Source organism: Mesoplodon bidens (genome assembly GCF_964165515.1).
Source record: "Mesoplodon bidens genome assembly, chromosome: 14".
Lineage (NCBI taxonomy): Eukaryota > Metazoa > Chordata > Mammalia > Artiodactyla > Ziphiidae > Mesoplodon > Mesoplodon bidens.
This window is the reverse complement of record NC_138170.1, coordinates 19,053,055-19,067,365: the sequence shown is the minus strand read 5'-3', so window position 1 is coordinate 19,067,365 and position 14,311 is coordinate 19,053,055. Positions and strand designations below refer to the sequence as shown.

General features: G+C 52.5%; 1 protein-coding gene across 1 annotated transcript in view; it reads left to right on the top strand.

Annotated features, from left to right (window-relative positions):
* The window catches only part of RFX8 (regulatory factor X8), a gene marked incomplete at its 3' end in the record, with an annotated part of 61,975 nt that extends 49,569 nt beyond the window's left edge, over positions 1–12,406 (top strand). Inside the window, 6 exon segments of the mRNA XM_081253877.1 lie at positions 88–241; positions 244–266; positions 2,317–2,473; positions 5,812–5,906; positions 9,788–9,902; positions 12,387–12,406. Coding sequence (XP_081110003.1) covers positions 88–241; positions 244–266; positions 2,317–2,473; positions 5,812–5,906; positions 9,788–9,902; positions 12,387–12,406 — 564 coding nt within the window.
* Between the last annotated feature and the right edge of the window lie 1,905 nt (positions 12,407–14,311).

Genomic DNA, 14,311 nt, shown 5'->3' with positions numbered 1-14,311 from the left:
CTTCGAACCCAAGTCCCCTGAATTAGAAGGCGGATTCTTTACCACTGGAACACCAGGGAAGTCCCTGTCTTGACACTTCTGTTGTCGGGAATTGAGGACATTCTCCTTCATGACTTTTTGGAAGATGTTTCTATTCAGCATCTGAAATCTGTCCAGTTGTTTAGTAAGAAGTTTAAGCTGTGGTTCCTCACTGCTTTGGAAGGTTTTCCAGCCCTCTTACAGATCTCCAAGCTCAGAGGTAGGTTTTGAGGGACAACATAAATGCTGTGAGAGTAGATGAACTTTCCACGTGGGGCAGGCCTCCTCCGCTCTTGTGTTAACTCTGTCCTCAGGCACTAAACTGCAGTCCACAAGGCCTGGCCGCTTCGGCTCTCCCGGCTTTTCCTTTAGTGCCCACAAGGGATGCTTGTGCTGATACATCAACACCCTCTTACCATTTCCCCCTCGTGAATCTCAGCGGGGCCAAGGGAACAGGGAGATAGGAAAGGGCAAGGGGGAGGCGGGCCGTGCCTCCCCTCTCTTGAGCCAGCTCCCGGCGGCAGCTGCAGTCCTCAGCTCACTGCCCACCCAAGCAGAGCCAGCAAGGGTTCCGACCCCAGCATCCTCCCGCCTCTCTGTACTCTGGGTGGGCTCCCGCGAGGCTCAGAGATTATCTCGCCCTCCTTAGAAATTCCGCCCATAGCCTGACTTGCTCAACTCCAGGCTGCCAGGCATTCACACCCACGTGGTCCCAGTCACCCTGGTGACTTTCCCCTCCATCCGGCTGCCAGGGCACAGTGTCTGAACACTTCTGCTGTCCCAGAAGGCTGTTCGTCCGCTCCAGCCTGCGACGGCTTCCTCTTGGGAGCCCGAGCTGTTCTGCTGGCTGTCCCGGGCCTCCCTGCTTCTGACCCCTTGGTATCCCTCCAGCTCCGTGGCCCTAGTGAACGCCAGCACACACCCACTGTGTGGGTCGCGTGTTTTACGGTCCTGGAAATTCCTGGTTTTCTCCCTCCTGCCTTTGTGAGGTTCTCCGTCGCTGTCTCTAGCTCTCCCCGCCCGCCAAGCCCTCACCACTTCCTTCCCTTCCCCTCTGCAGGTCTGCCACGCTTGCACCCTGTGCACTCTCTCCCCTGAGGGCCCGCAGAACAGGCCACGTCTACTCTTCACCCACGCCTGGCATCCCCAGCACCCCGGGCTGTGTTGATCCCTTTCTGACCCACTTGGAAAAGTTCACGGCGGCAGATGGGAACAGAGCCTGGGACCGGCCTCCTGCCCCAAATCAGCCCTGGCCGGGGGAGCGCCCAGCCAGGCCCGCCCTTTGACCATCTCCATCCTCCACCAGAAGGGTTGTTTCTCCTTCTGAGCTGGAGGCCCATCCGGTTCTTGGCACTTTCACCTTCCCGACTGGGGCGATGGCAACGACCTTGCAACATGACCTCCATCCCTACCCACTGGAGCGGGAAGCTCAGGGTCCAGAGCCTGGCCTGCTGGGAGCCGGACCTTTACACTCACGGTTCCAGGAGAGTTTACTGAATACCCAAGGGCCCCTTTCCTCTCCGTAAAACAGACATGGCTGTAGTGCCTGTGGGGCTGGTGTGAGGAGGACTCACCGCTTGTCCTGCAGACCCCGAGCACGTAAGGGAGAGGTTTGTCCCATTGGACAGCGGAGGCCCAATTCACTGGCCCAGGCTCCCCAGAGGAAGGACAGGAGAGCTGAGTCCCCACAGCCGTCCTGTAAAGGCCGCCCGCCCTGTTGCTTCTCCAGAACTGCACTTGCCTGGCAGAGCCCAGTTACCCACCGTTTCCCTCTCTAGAGAATTTAGGCCCCTTGCTCGGGGTGCAGAGAATAGGGAACTGGGAGGAGGAGCTGCAGGGCCCTGAGACGTCTGCCCGTGAGCAGAAGCGTTCTAAATGCCAACTGTCAGAAAGGCAGTTCTAGAATATGTGCAATTTGAACATTTTGATTGTCATTTAGGATTCAGTTTTTTTTGTTTTGGTATGCGGGCCTCTCACTGCTGTGGCCTCTCCCGTTGCGGAGCACAGGCTCCGGACGCGCAGGCTCAGCGGCCACGGCTCACGGGCCCAGCCACTCCGCGGCATGTGGGATCTTCCCGGACCGGGGCACGAACCCGTGTCCCCTGCATCGGCAGGCGGACTCTCAACCACTGCGCCACCAGGGAAGCCCTAGGACTCAGTTTTAACGGGCAAAAATACCCAAATCCACTTTTCTTTCTCTTCGACAGCAAGAAAATTTTGGTCATTTGGAGAGGGGGCATTAGGCCAAAGTAAGATGACAAGATTTCATTAAGTGTAGTGTTTGCCGTTTGTCTTTAGACCATGAGAATGGTGCTGAAAAACAGCAGGAGAGTCAGCATCCTGAAGTTGGATCTACATGCCATGATGCATCAGGGTGCTTTGGATATTTCCGAGAAAGCCCTGACGAGTAACCCGAGTGGCACTGACGACCTGGAGGAGAACACAGAGGTGAAATGTAATCCTCCTTCCTCAGCTGCTTGGTTGCAGTGTTTGGTATATAATCAGGGCTGGTATGGCCATCACTGATTTATAGATTTCCTAATAGATTAGAATGTTCCTCTTTGACGTTATAATTTATCTGCTCACACACCTCTTCCTGCAGAAGGTGAGGAGTGCCCCGAGAACCCTCTTCCAGGGCCTGCCCTGGGGTCCACGGTGCCAGGACATATTTGCCGAGTGAGTGTGGTTGCTGATTGACAATCTTTCTTGTCTCCTTTGGAAAACCCTCCTGCATCCCTCTTGTAGATGCACAGGTCGCCTCTTCGGGCCTGAGTGGGATTGACCTAGCTCTCTGCCTTGCCAGTTTCTGCTCTAACTGTAGTTGTGTTTGTTTGTTTGTTCATGCACCCTTGCAGCCTGTGGGATTTTAGTTCCCCAGCTAGGGTTTGAACCCAGGCCCACGGCAGTGAGAGTACAGAGCCCTAACCACTGAACCGCCAGGGAATTCCTGCACCAGGTGTTATTTTAAACAATGCGAAGTTTAACGGTGATTTGACCTTATTTCACTACTTTACAAACAAGTGCTATATAACCCCATGAATATTTTTGCCCTTTGCTATTGTCCGGAGAAGGGGGAATTTCCCCCTCTACCCGTCTTGAGTTCTCCTGGCTGGACTAATAATCAACCTGGCACAAGACGGGTTCACAGGAGAAAAAGACACAAATTTTAATTCATGTGCACAGAGGTCTTATAGAAATGGGACCTAAGAAGTAGACAAAGAAACTTAGGTTTTGGGGTGCCCAATTAGTGAAGAAGCTAAACAGAATTGGGGCTTGGGTAGTAAATTAAATAACTAACATGGTTTGGGACTTCCCTGTCTGTCCAGTGGTTAGGACTCCGTGCTTTCATGGCCGAGGGCCTGGGTTCAATCCCTGCTCGGGGAACTAAGATCCTATAAGTTTGGCGGCGCAGCCAAAAAAAAAAAAAAAGTAACATGGTTTGTTTATACATGGTTTGTTCTCAGCCTGAATTCCCTGTCTCTGGGGATAAGGGTGTCTCTTTACATCCTGGTGCCGGAAGGGCACCTTTCACACTGGAGATTTATTTCCTGTTTTCAGGGAGACCAAGGGGGAGAGTCAGTGTCCTTACTGTGTTGGCCGTTTCTTAAGTAACTTTTCAATCAAATTAACCAGTATGCCACTGAGGCACATTTTGGAGCCGCGTACTCTGGGTCCCAACACTGTCTGACAATTGTAGTTAATCTTAAGGAAGAAAATCTCCATTCTGATGCCCAAATCTGGCCTCTGTACACTGGTGCCAGATTAAATCTCAGAGTTGTGGGTGAAGTAGAAAGAAATAGCTTTATTGCTTTGCCAGGCAAAGGGGGCCACAGCGGGCTCATGCCCTCAAGACTGTGTGTCCCGCCCTGGAAGGGGTCATGAGGAGTCTTATAGCGTTCAAGGAGCAGGGCGTGGTCAGCTCGTGGACACTCTTCTGATTGGCTAGTGGTGAGGTCATCGGGAGTCGGCCTCATCAACCTTCTGGTTCCAGCCGGTCTGGGGTCTCCGTGCTCTTGGGCAGCGACAGTTAACTTCTCCCACCTGGAGGGGGTGTCAGTATCTGCAAAACAGCTCAAGGGACAGGGCTCAGAATATTCTCTAGAGTCCTTGAGTAGGAACTAAAGGTCCTTGACTGTGTTTAATGGCTAAAGTATTATTATTTTGTCTTGCTTGACTGTTTTCCTTTCTTTCTGCATTTTCTCACTCCTCTGATTAAATTTCTTCTTTGGCTAAAGATTTTCTACAGACAAAAGGCAGGCGGAAGACACGGGTGGAGGTCTTTTCTGGGAAGGCCCCGTAGGGTTCTGCCTCAGTTACAGTTCCACGAAGAGCTGGCTTACGCGTGGTTACATCACTGCAAGGGCACAGTCACCACAGCAGGAGGCTCCCCACTCGGGGGGAGCCGGGAGCTGCTTCAGGGGGGGCTGCAGACCAGTTACCACCTCCTCCCCCAGTCGCCAGGCTTTGGTCTGAGGGCTGCCGGGAGGGGTCAGCCATGCATAAAGCTGCCCCCCAGTGCCTGAAGCCCCCTCAAGGTGTGGGCTGTGGGCTTCCTCACGGCCCGCCCAACACGGGGCTGGCACACGGGGGCACCTCAGCATTTCACGACCAGATGGCTACTTGGATTCAGCGATGCATTAAAAGCACCGCAAAGTATCCCGTCCTCTTCCTTTGACCTTGAGGGGGTGGCTGACTTGGTAGGATTGTACCAGTTATTAAAATAATGAAATGGGTCCTTACTTGTTGCTAAGTAGCTCCCTCCCCCCACTGCTTGCCTGTCCCTTGATTATCTCCCCTGTCCCTACTGCCTGACTGTCCCAAATCCCAGATCCTCCCCTGGGAGACTCCCCTCCAACCAGACCAGCAGCTGAAAGGCGAACACCTAACCCAGCAGGCTTCAGGGCCATGGAAGCCCCCCTCCCAGGCCACTGGCTTCCCCAGCAATTCCAGCTGGCCGCCCAAACCTTGCTCTCACCCCCAGCCCAAGCCCAGGGAGACCCACGAGGCATGAGGCCTCTCCCCCAGGTGCCCGCCAGCCTGCCAGGGGCTCCTGGGCTCCTGTTGGCATCCTTGCATGTCCTTTCCAGCGGGCACGGAGCCGGCAGGGAGACAGCATGACCCCTGGCAGACGAATGCCTGAGATGTGCCTGGAAGATCTTCCAGACGGAGCCTGACCAAATGTGCACCAGGGCCACGGCAGCCCACTGGGTTATCTAAATCTCCTTGGCACATGGGGGCACTCAGACAGATGCGCTTCCACTGTCCTTTCACTCTCAGCGCTGCCTGCGCGGGTGCGGGACCCAAGTCCCAGTGTCGCACACTTGGGCTGCAGCCCTCGGGCTTGTACTGACAGGGTCTTTAGCCCTGGGCAACTCACCTAACATCCCTCAGCGGCTTTGATGCCCACCATCAGTTAAAGGACTTGAACAAACTACCCCCTTTATAAAAGTGGCAGGGATGGGTGAGGTCACGTCTGTATCCTGCAGTGCGCTCACTTGGAGCCGGGTTCTGTGCGATTACAAGGTGTAGTTACGATTTCAAACGGTTTCTTCCCATTTCAACAAGTAGCCGAGGGGATTGCTAGAAGGCAAGACCACAGAGCTCTGAACCAGATGAGCTGGGGTGACAGATCAGCCCGAGGCAGCCTGTGTGTTCAAAATGAGGGCGAGGCCGCGGGGAATTCCTTTGAACTGCAGTGCGGATGTTATCCCCTAGGTCACCGGGGATACAAATACCTACCGGGAAATTCTGCTCTGCCGCTCACAATCTTGGGTTTGTTTTGTCTGTTGATAGGTTTGAGCAGTTTAATTTCTTTGCTGGGGACGTCAACAGACCTCAGTGTATTCGTGAATTGTCTGTCTTCAAACCTCCAAACATTTGTCTTCCAGGTACAAAACCACGATTTTTTTTTTTTTTTAAAGAGAAGAAGTGGGTGTGGGTCATTCTAGCTACATTATAGCACTGAGTGCCCAGGACCTGGTGCAAAGCAAAAGGTTTTCTCTGGCGCTCTGGACAGAAATGTGTCAAGGCCGGGATGGGGGTTCAGGTTGGGGAAGTGGCGTCTCAGAGTCTGGCACATCGTACAACTCTGTGTGTGTGTGTTTGCTTGCAAGTGAGCACATGTGTGCATATGTGAGCATGTCTGTGCGTGGGAGGGCATGTGAGTGGGTGTGGGCAGGTAAGTGTTAGTGTGCAGGTGAGTATGTGTGCACCCAGCAGGAGTGTCTAGGAGGGGGATGGGTTTGTCTGTTTGGGGAGAATGGTGCTCATCTGGGGGTTTTGTAGACAGTCCCAGTAAGGTGTCAGGCTTGGGCTCACAAAAGCCAAGATGAATTGGTTTTGGACGTTTGGGGCGGATTTGGTCCTTCTGCTGGACATGTCACTTGGACTTACTTCTCAGTAGGCCCATTGGCTTGACTGTCATCATCACCCTCATCAGCAGTCGTATTACCAAATCAGGTCCAGCTGCTTGCAGCTTAAAAATCAATACTCAAGGGCTTCCCTGGTGGCGCAGTGGTGGAGAGTCCGCCTGCTGATGCAGGGGACACGGGTTTGTGCCCCGGTCCGGGAGGATCCCACATGCCGCAGAGAGGCTGGGCCCGTGAGCCATGGCCGCTGAGCCTGTGCGTCCGGAGCCTGTGCTCCGCATCGGGAGAGGCCACAACAGCGAGAGGCCCACGTACTGCAAAAAAAATAAATAAAATAAAATAAAATAAAAATCAGTACTCAAGAGAGGCAAATGTTGGCAGAAAGGGAAACTGCCTTTGAGCAGAATACTGGCAGTCCGGGGAGACGGTGGACTCGGTGTCCTCCATAACTATCTCCGAAGATTCTCCTCAGCCAAGAAAGTTTTTAAAGCGGAAAAGGGAAGTCATCTCAGGTAACCACTGAGATGGGGGGTCAGAGTGGTCACCATGCCCCACTGTGTGCAGGCTTGTCGACTTCCTGTGCTCTTTCTTTAGATGCTATTGTGTTCACACAGTTCTTGAGATTTCTGAAGGGGAAGCTGGGGAAGAGATTGGTCATCTGTTACTGACTTCTTCATTTCTATTTCTTTGATCTATGGAAAGAACCAACAAGTTAGGCAAAGTATCGTGTGATCAAAAGATTTGAAAGGTGTGCTAGGGCCAGGGATGAGTAGAGCATGGGAGCGCCTGGTTTGAGGTTAGTGACAAGATGAAGGGACCTCCTGCAAAGTGCTCTCTTCTGCCCAAAGCTGCTTTCAGTCACCCTGTAAGAGCGGAGGATGCTCTCAGGGGAAGCCCCAGCACCCTGGCCCCAGTGGACCCGAAACACGGGGCCTCCCGCCCCTCGAGGCATCATCCTCTGAAGGCCGAGGTAGCAGGTAAAGACCTTGACGAGGGAGTTGGGTTCCACTGGGAGGTGAAGGGCAGATAGGATTAGAATAAGCTGAGAAAGGGAGACAGGACGGCAGGAGCGGAGTGGGCGTAGGGAAAGCGGGGGACCGGTCTAGGGAAGAGGGGGACATCTCTGCAGCAGAGAGCAAGGACCTGGAGGGCCTGGGACCAGAACGTGACTCGGGTTTTCTCCTTAAGCCTCCAGCCACATGTCTTCCGGCCCCCTCCATCTCCCCTGGAAAACCCAGGAAGGAGCTTCAAGCTGGTTCCAAGCCTTGGCAGGTGTCTGTTTCCATTCTTTGCTCCTTGGATATAGTCTTTCCAGATTCTGTGTGGTTTTGATTCCCCCTCCTTGGTCCTCGGCAAAGCTCACTTGTACCAGTGGTAACGTGCACGGGTGCATAGCTGCAGAGACAGCGATTCATTCGACAGGATGAAGCTCTCCATCCTCTGGTCCTCGTTTCAGACACTCACGCAGCCTCCACTTCAACCCCGCTGAGCCCACTGAGACCGTTGGTACCGGTCCTGCACGCAAGACCGTGTAACACAGTGTTACTGTCCTCACCCCTGCAGCATCACAAGGGAAGCGTCTTCGAAAACTGGTGGTTTTGTAACTGCCTGCCTTTGAAGGGCTTGTTTTTGTAAAACAACCTGGATGATAAAAAAAAAAAACCACAGACTATTGTCAATGAGATACTCAGACTGTTAAAATGTGAAGCCTCGGGCTTGTCCAAGATGTCTAATTGCCTCAGGTTGTTAGCATCTGGCAGAGCCAGAGGAGAGGAATGCTCAGCTCTGTCGTGCTTCATTTCGTTCCCCTGGTTCTCGTGCAGTTTGGGCCCAGGAGTCCTTTCTAAATGTAGGAACCTGAGGTATCACGCTGCCGGCAAGAGGAGGAAAGCTGGGTAATGCCTGTTCACTTGTGAATGTTTGTGCGGAGATCGCCCACAGCTCCTTTTCTGGATGGTTTTAGGAAGCATCCTTGTGTGTGTTGTACACCAGCAGGGCTCCCCCCGAGAGCCCCATTCCAGGTGGTCCCAAGTCGTTGGGGGAGGATGCCGCTGCCGAGGGGAGTCTGTTTCCAAACCCAAGTTCACGTGCCCGATGCACAGTGAGGCCACACAAACTGAAAGGCTGGAGTTTGGAGCAGAGAAAGGTTTGTTGCAGGGCCCAGCAAGGAGATGAGGAAGGAGACGGTTGGCTTGTGCTCAGAATACCCTGGAACTCCCGGAAGGGTTTCAACAAAGCAATTTGAAAGGCCAGGGGAGGGGAGGGGCCGGGTCCCAGGGTGTGTGATCAGCTCGTGCACAATTCTCTGATTGGTTGATGGTGATCAGTCCTTAGGCCCCAGTAGGTCTCATGATCATCAGGTAGTTAATTTCTTCCATTTGGTGGTGGGGGGGTTTAGATCTGAAACTCTCAGGAAATATGCACGAGATACTATTATCTGGGTCCTTCAGAGAAGAGCTACAGCAGAGGATATTGTGTGGGGGGGTCTGTCCTGGGAGGGCCCCATGGGGTCCCGCTTGGTTACAGGTCCACACCCACCCAGAGCCCAGGGTGGGCCTTTGGGGGCTCTCAGCGGGGGCTGAACAGAAACCGAGAGGAAAGGGCATCTCCTTATTCCTGGCCAGTCCCTGCCGTTCTTCCTCGGAGACTTGCGGTTGAGTGTCTGGGTGGTCCTCATGCAGGACAGTCAGGAGAGACTCAGGGGTTCACTCCAGCCTGTGCTGGAAATTACATACGACTCTGCCGGTTTGTAACTCACCTGAAGTGTGGCCCGAGGCTACTGTCAGTCTCGTGGGGAGTTCCTTAGGCTGTACGTGGAGGCATCTCCCCGGTACCCGGTTTAGTGCCACTCAGGCCATCCGATGACCTCGGCTCCGCCGGACACACAGGTGGGCCTCCGGGCCTCAGAAAATTCACCCGGCGCAGCGGCCTGCTTTGTGCGTTGCAAAGTCAGGCACCCTTCCCTCTGCCACTGGGGGACTCCGGGCACCTTCTTCACGGTATCAGACTCGCCAAGTGTAGATTAGCCCCCGACCCTCTCGGAGGCAGCTGCCAAGGGGGCTGCAGCAAGGCCGCCCCGCAGGCCCCCCTCCCCTGTGGCTCCCCACAAGTGACCTTTTTCTAAAAAAACTGTGTGGGATTAAAAAAAAGAAGCAAGCTGCTCTCCCACCTCCTGCCTGCTCCCCACCCACTTCAAAGGGTTCTGCCTGGGACCATCCCCACAGGAGATGGTGCAAGACCGGGCCCAGGCCTGGGCCTCCTCTCACCTCGGCTTTCCTTCTTCCTGCCCCGCTTTGGCCTCGTGAGACTGTCTGTGCACCACCCGTGGGCTCGTTTGACAACAAGCTCGCCTTGATCTTTATCAAAAACCCCAGCATTTGTTTCTCTCTAAAATGTCACAGCCAAGCAGAAGCAAAGAGGAGTTTATCAGATTGGCCGCCCGCTTCCAGCTGAGATGGAATTTCCTCCTCACTGCCGTGAGCAAAGCTGTGACCCTCTGGCACAGAGACAGCTTCGGTAAGTCGGAGAACGCACAGCATTTTGGATTCTACCTTTTACAGATGTTATTACGGCCTAAGCGTTTTCCACATTGCTATGTGGAATCCACTCGTCTTTTTCTCACCTTTTTATGTAAAATACAACACACAGAGAACCACACACACACACAAAACCATATTAATCTGATTATTATGGCAATATGGTAGTTCATCAAACAGCTGGACCACGCCTCACCTGTCAATGAAAATAATCAATAAACAATCTAAAATAAGAATAGAAAAGGGTTTTATTTGAGCCAAACTGAGGACTAGCCTGGAAGCCAGCTTCCCAGATGACTCTGAGAAACTGCTCCGGAGAGCAACACACTTTTATATCTTGTCAAAACAAAGAACATTAAACAAGTCAGGGTTTCATTTCTTCAAGGTTATTTTAAAAAAAGAACAGGCCAGCACGTACCCAGCGAGTCAGTATGGCCTTGTCACCTGGGAAGGGGGACTTAACCATCAAAGGAGTAACCAGTATCGGTGTCCCAGGAAGGGAGGCATTTAATCTTTATTTTTAACATGGACATTCTTTACTTCTGGTCAGTGTGTCCTTTTCTCTAATAATTAAAGCAGAGGTACAGTATAGGTTTGATAGGCCACACACAGGCTATTTTAGTTAGCATCAAATTCAAGTTCACTCATGTATAAGCCAGAATGACTTCCCTGTATCTCCATATGTGGACATGTCTTTTGTCACTCCCCTGCCATCGTTGTCGGACGCGCAGGAAACCTCCCTGGCTTTGGAATTGTGCGCTTTCAGACATCGTGAGAAAAGCAGCAAGCGTCCTCTTTTTCTCCATCTCCCAACTGAGATGGACCAAAAAATGGGTTCTTTGGGGGCACCCGGATTTAACCTTCAGGAATAAGAGTTGATAAAGTCCCCACTACGTGCAGATGGTGGAAAGAGTAAAGCAGTGTCTGTTTTGCCAACTTTCTGGTCCGGTAGAGGGTCTTTCTGGGCCCAGGGGGTCCCATCTGTCACAGCTGTGGTACAGACACAGCACAGGAGTCGCGGGGAGGGACAGTCACCACTGAGCCCCCCAGCCCCACGGAGGGGATCACTCGTTTCAGCAGATGTCGTGCGTCCCTGCAAAGTCCCAGGCACCTTCCTGGGCACTGGACAGACAGCCGTGGACAGACAGACAGAGCCTCCAGCCCACAAACTCACACACCTATCAGGGCAAGGAATCCCTGCCCCAGGGCTGCCAGATGCCCTTGCAGCGGGTACACAGAACAGACAAGAGGAAGAGCAGACAAGCCCTGTTCTAGACCGTTCTGCAAACACTGGGGCTCTTTGGAGGGTTGTGGCTGTACACAGCCATATATGTGACCCCCATTCGTCATGAGGCTCTCCCCACAGATGAAGATCAGGGCAGAGTTCACGTGCAACCACAGAAGGAAGGCCAGCTCTGTAGTTAGTGCTGTCGACTGAAGAAAATGCACAGCCTGAAAGTTGAGAGTTGTGGGGGGTTTTTTGTTGTTTTTTCTGCGGTATGTGGGCCTTTGGTAAGTGAGCCATGGCCACTGAGCCTGCGTGTCCGGAGCCTGTGCTCCGCAACGGGAGAGGCCACAACAGTGAGAGGCCCGCGTACCGCAAAAAAAAAAACCCAAAAAACAAAAAACAGGCATTTATTCCCCACGGTTCTGGAGGCTAGAATTCCAAGATCAAGGTGCCAGGTGATGGGTTCCTGGTGAGAGCTGTCCTCCTGCTTGCAGACATCTGCCTTCTTGCTGTGTCCTTACATGGCTTTCCTTGGAGCAGAAACACAGTGGGGAGGGGGGTGCGGGGACTCTCCCTTTTCTCATAAGGCCATTAATCCCCTCATGACCTAATCTAACCTTACTTACCTTCCAAAAGCCCCATCTCCAAATACTGTCACATTCGGGGTTAGAAGTTCAACATGAATTTGGGGGGCACAAACATTCAGTCCATAACAGAAAGTTCCGCATAAAATTAAACATATACCTACGCTATGACCCAGTGATTTTATTCCTAGGTATTTACCCAAAGGAAAGAAAACATACATTCACAAAAAGACTTGTAGAAGGATATTTATAGCAATTTCATTCCTAACACATAACACCTGAAAACAATACTAATAACCCTTACTAGGCTAATGGATAAGCTAATTTCAGTATGTTTATTGTATTCATCTGCTTGGGCTGCCATAACAGTAAACTACAGATCTGGTGGCTTAAACAGCAGAAATTTATTTTCTCATAGTTCTAGAGGCTGGGGAGTCCAAGATCAAGGTTCCAGCTGATCCAGTTTCTGGTGAGGGCTCTCAAACCGGACATCTCGAAGGCCTGAGAACCAGGGGGACCAATGCAGTGAGTCCCAGCCTGAGTCCAAAGGCTCCAGAACCAGGAGTGTCGATGTCCAAGGGCAGCAGCACTAGGATGCCCCGCTTAGGCAGAGGGCAAATTGGTCCTTCCTCTGCCTTTCTGTCCTATTCAGGCCTTCACTGGATCGGATGACGCCCACTGCACTGGTGAGAGTGATCTTTACTCAATCTGATTCAAATGCTAATCTCTCCCAGAAACACAGACACGCCCAGAAATAAGGTTTTACCAGCTATCTGGGCATCCCATAGCCCAGTCAAGTTAACACATGAAATTAACCATTCAAACAAGCCAAAGACAATTTGTGACATATTTGAACACCCAAAGCCTGGAACACAGGAAATAAAATTAATTCTAATAAATCAATACAAAAAAGTACAGACAACCCAATACAAATGGACCAAAGACATTAACAGGCGTTTCACAAAAGAGGGTATCCAGCTGGCCAGTTACTTGTATGAAAAGGTGATCAACCACATGAGCCATTAAAATAAAAATGAATTATCACTACTCGTCCACCAGATTGCTGGGATGGGGGGCAGACAACCTCGCAATAATCTGTGTTGATGAGAAAGTGGAGCAACGGGAACCTCCACGTACTGATGGTGGCAATAAATTGGTCCCATCATTGAGGAAGTCAGTGTGATGTTATATAATAAAATGAAACAGACTCGTGCCCCAGAACCCGCAACTCCACTACAAGGTCCATACTCGAGAGAGCGCGTGTGCGCACCTGTGCCTGAGCTTGGCATCCTCTCGAGAACTGGGTCTGAGAAGAGGATCTGCACCTAGCTAGTCATTCTGGGGTGCAGTCCTACAGAACCAAAGTGGGGGGACTGACTAGAATGACTGGCACACGGAGGACGGAAAGCCATTCTAAGGGTGCGTCACTGGGTTGGTTACCATTGTGAGAACCGGGGCTCAATCCTGCTGGAGACCCTCCGAGGAACTGTGCAGAGTGGCCTTCAGAATCATCCACGTGTGACTTGGGAGTGGGGAGTATTTATCCTCTGGCTTTTGTACCCATTCGCCCAAGGTCGTGGCAAGGGGGGGTTAATGATCTGCACTCGTGGGTTTTCACATTGCTCAGTGGAACCCTACCTGTGTCCCACGTGGCAGTTGGCACAGAGGCCCTGAGGCAGAAAGCAAGGGACGTGCAGATTGGTGAGGTAACCTGCTGCCGTCGGTACCACCATTCGTTGGTTCCCACAGCAACAACAGGAGAAAAGAGAGGCGCCCAGAGAAGTGAGACAGAACATAAAAGATACCAACACATCAGAACACAAGACTGTTCATAAAACTTTATTACTGGAAACAAGCCAACTTCCCATCAATACGAGAATGTGTTTAAGGGTGGTGCATTCATAGAATCCTCTGCCACGCCGTCCTGGCCACGTTCTCCCTGGGAACTGCTGACTCCACTTTATTTTAGTGTATGTGTAGTGAGCAATTTGATTCTGCTTTTGGATGAACTGGAAGCAATGCCCTCCTGTCACAGCGAAGTGTAAGATGGTCACGGTCCTTAGAGCAAGAGGATGGGCTTTGGCATCAGACGGACTTGGCGCTAATCTTCATCATTCGCTTGGCTTCCTCTTCCATAAAATGATAACCATCCCTACCCTGTGTCTATTTCACAGCACATAACGCTTACTCCGCACCACGCACTGTTCTAAGCCTCTGCAAGTATTAACCCGTTCCATCCTCCCATCCCTCACTCCCATGATATAAGTACTGTTTTCTGCGTTTCCTAATGAAGGAACCGGGCACAGAGAGCTTACGTGACTCGGCAGGGCCACACAGCTGGTGAGTGGAGGAGTGCGCTGAGCCGAAATTTGAACGCCCCCCTGTCTGGCTGCAGAAGCCTTGCCATCCAGCGGGAAAGAAGCGCCTCCCCGGGCCCGGCGCGCAGAGAGGACTGCGCACCGGCTCTGCCGTGCGTGCGGAGCCCCACCTCCCCACGCGGCGCACGGCTGCGAGGGCGGCCCCGGGGCCCCGCCCCCGGGCGCCTGCGGCGGGGGCAGCTGGTCCCTCTCCCGGCCC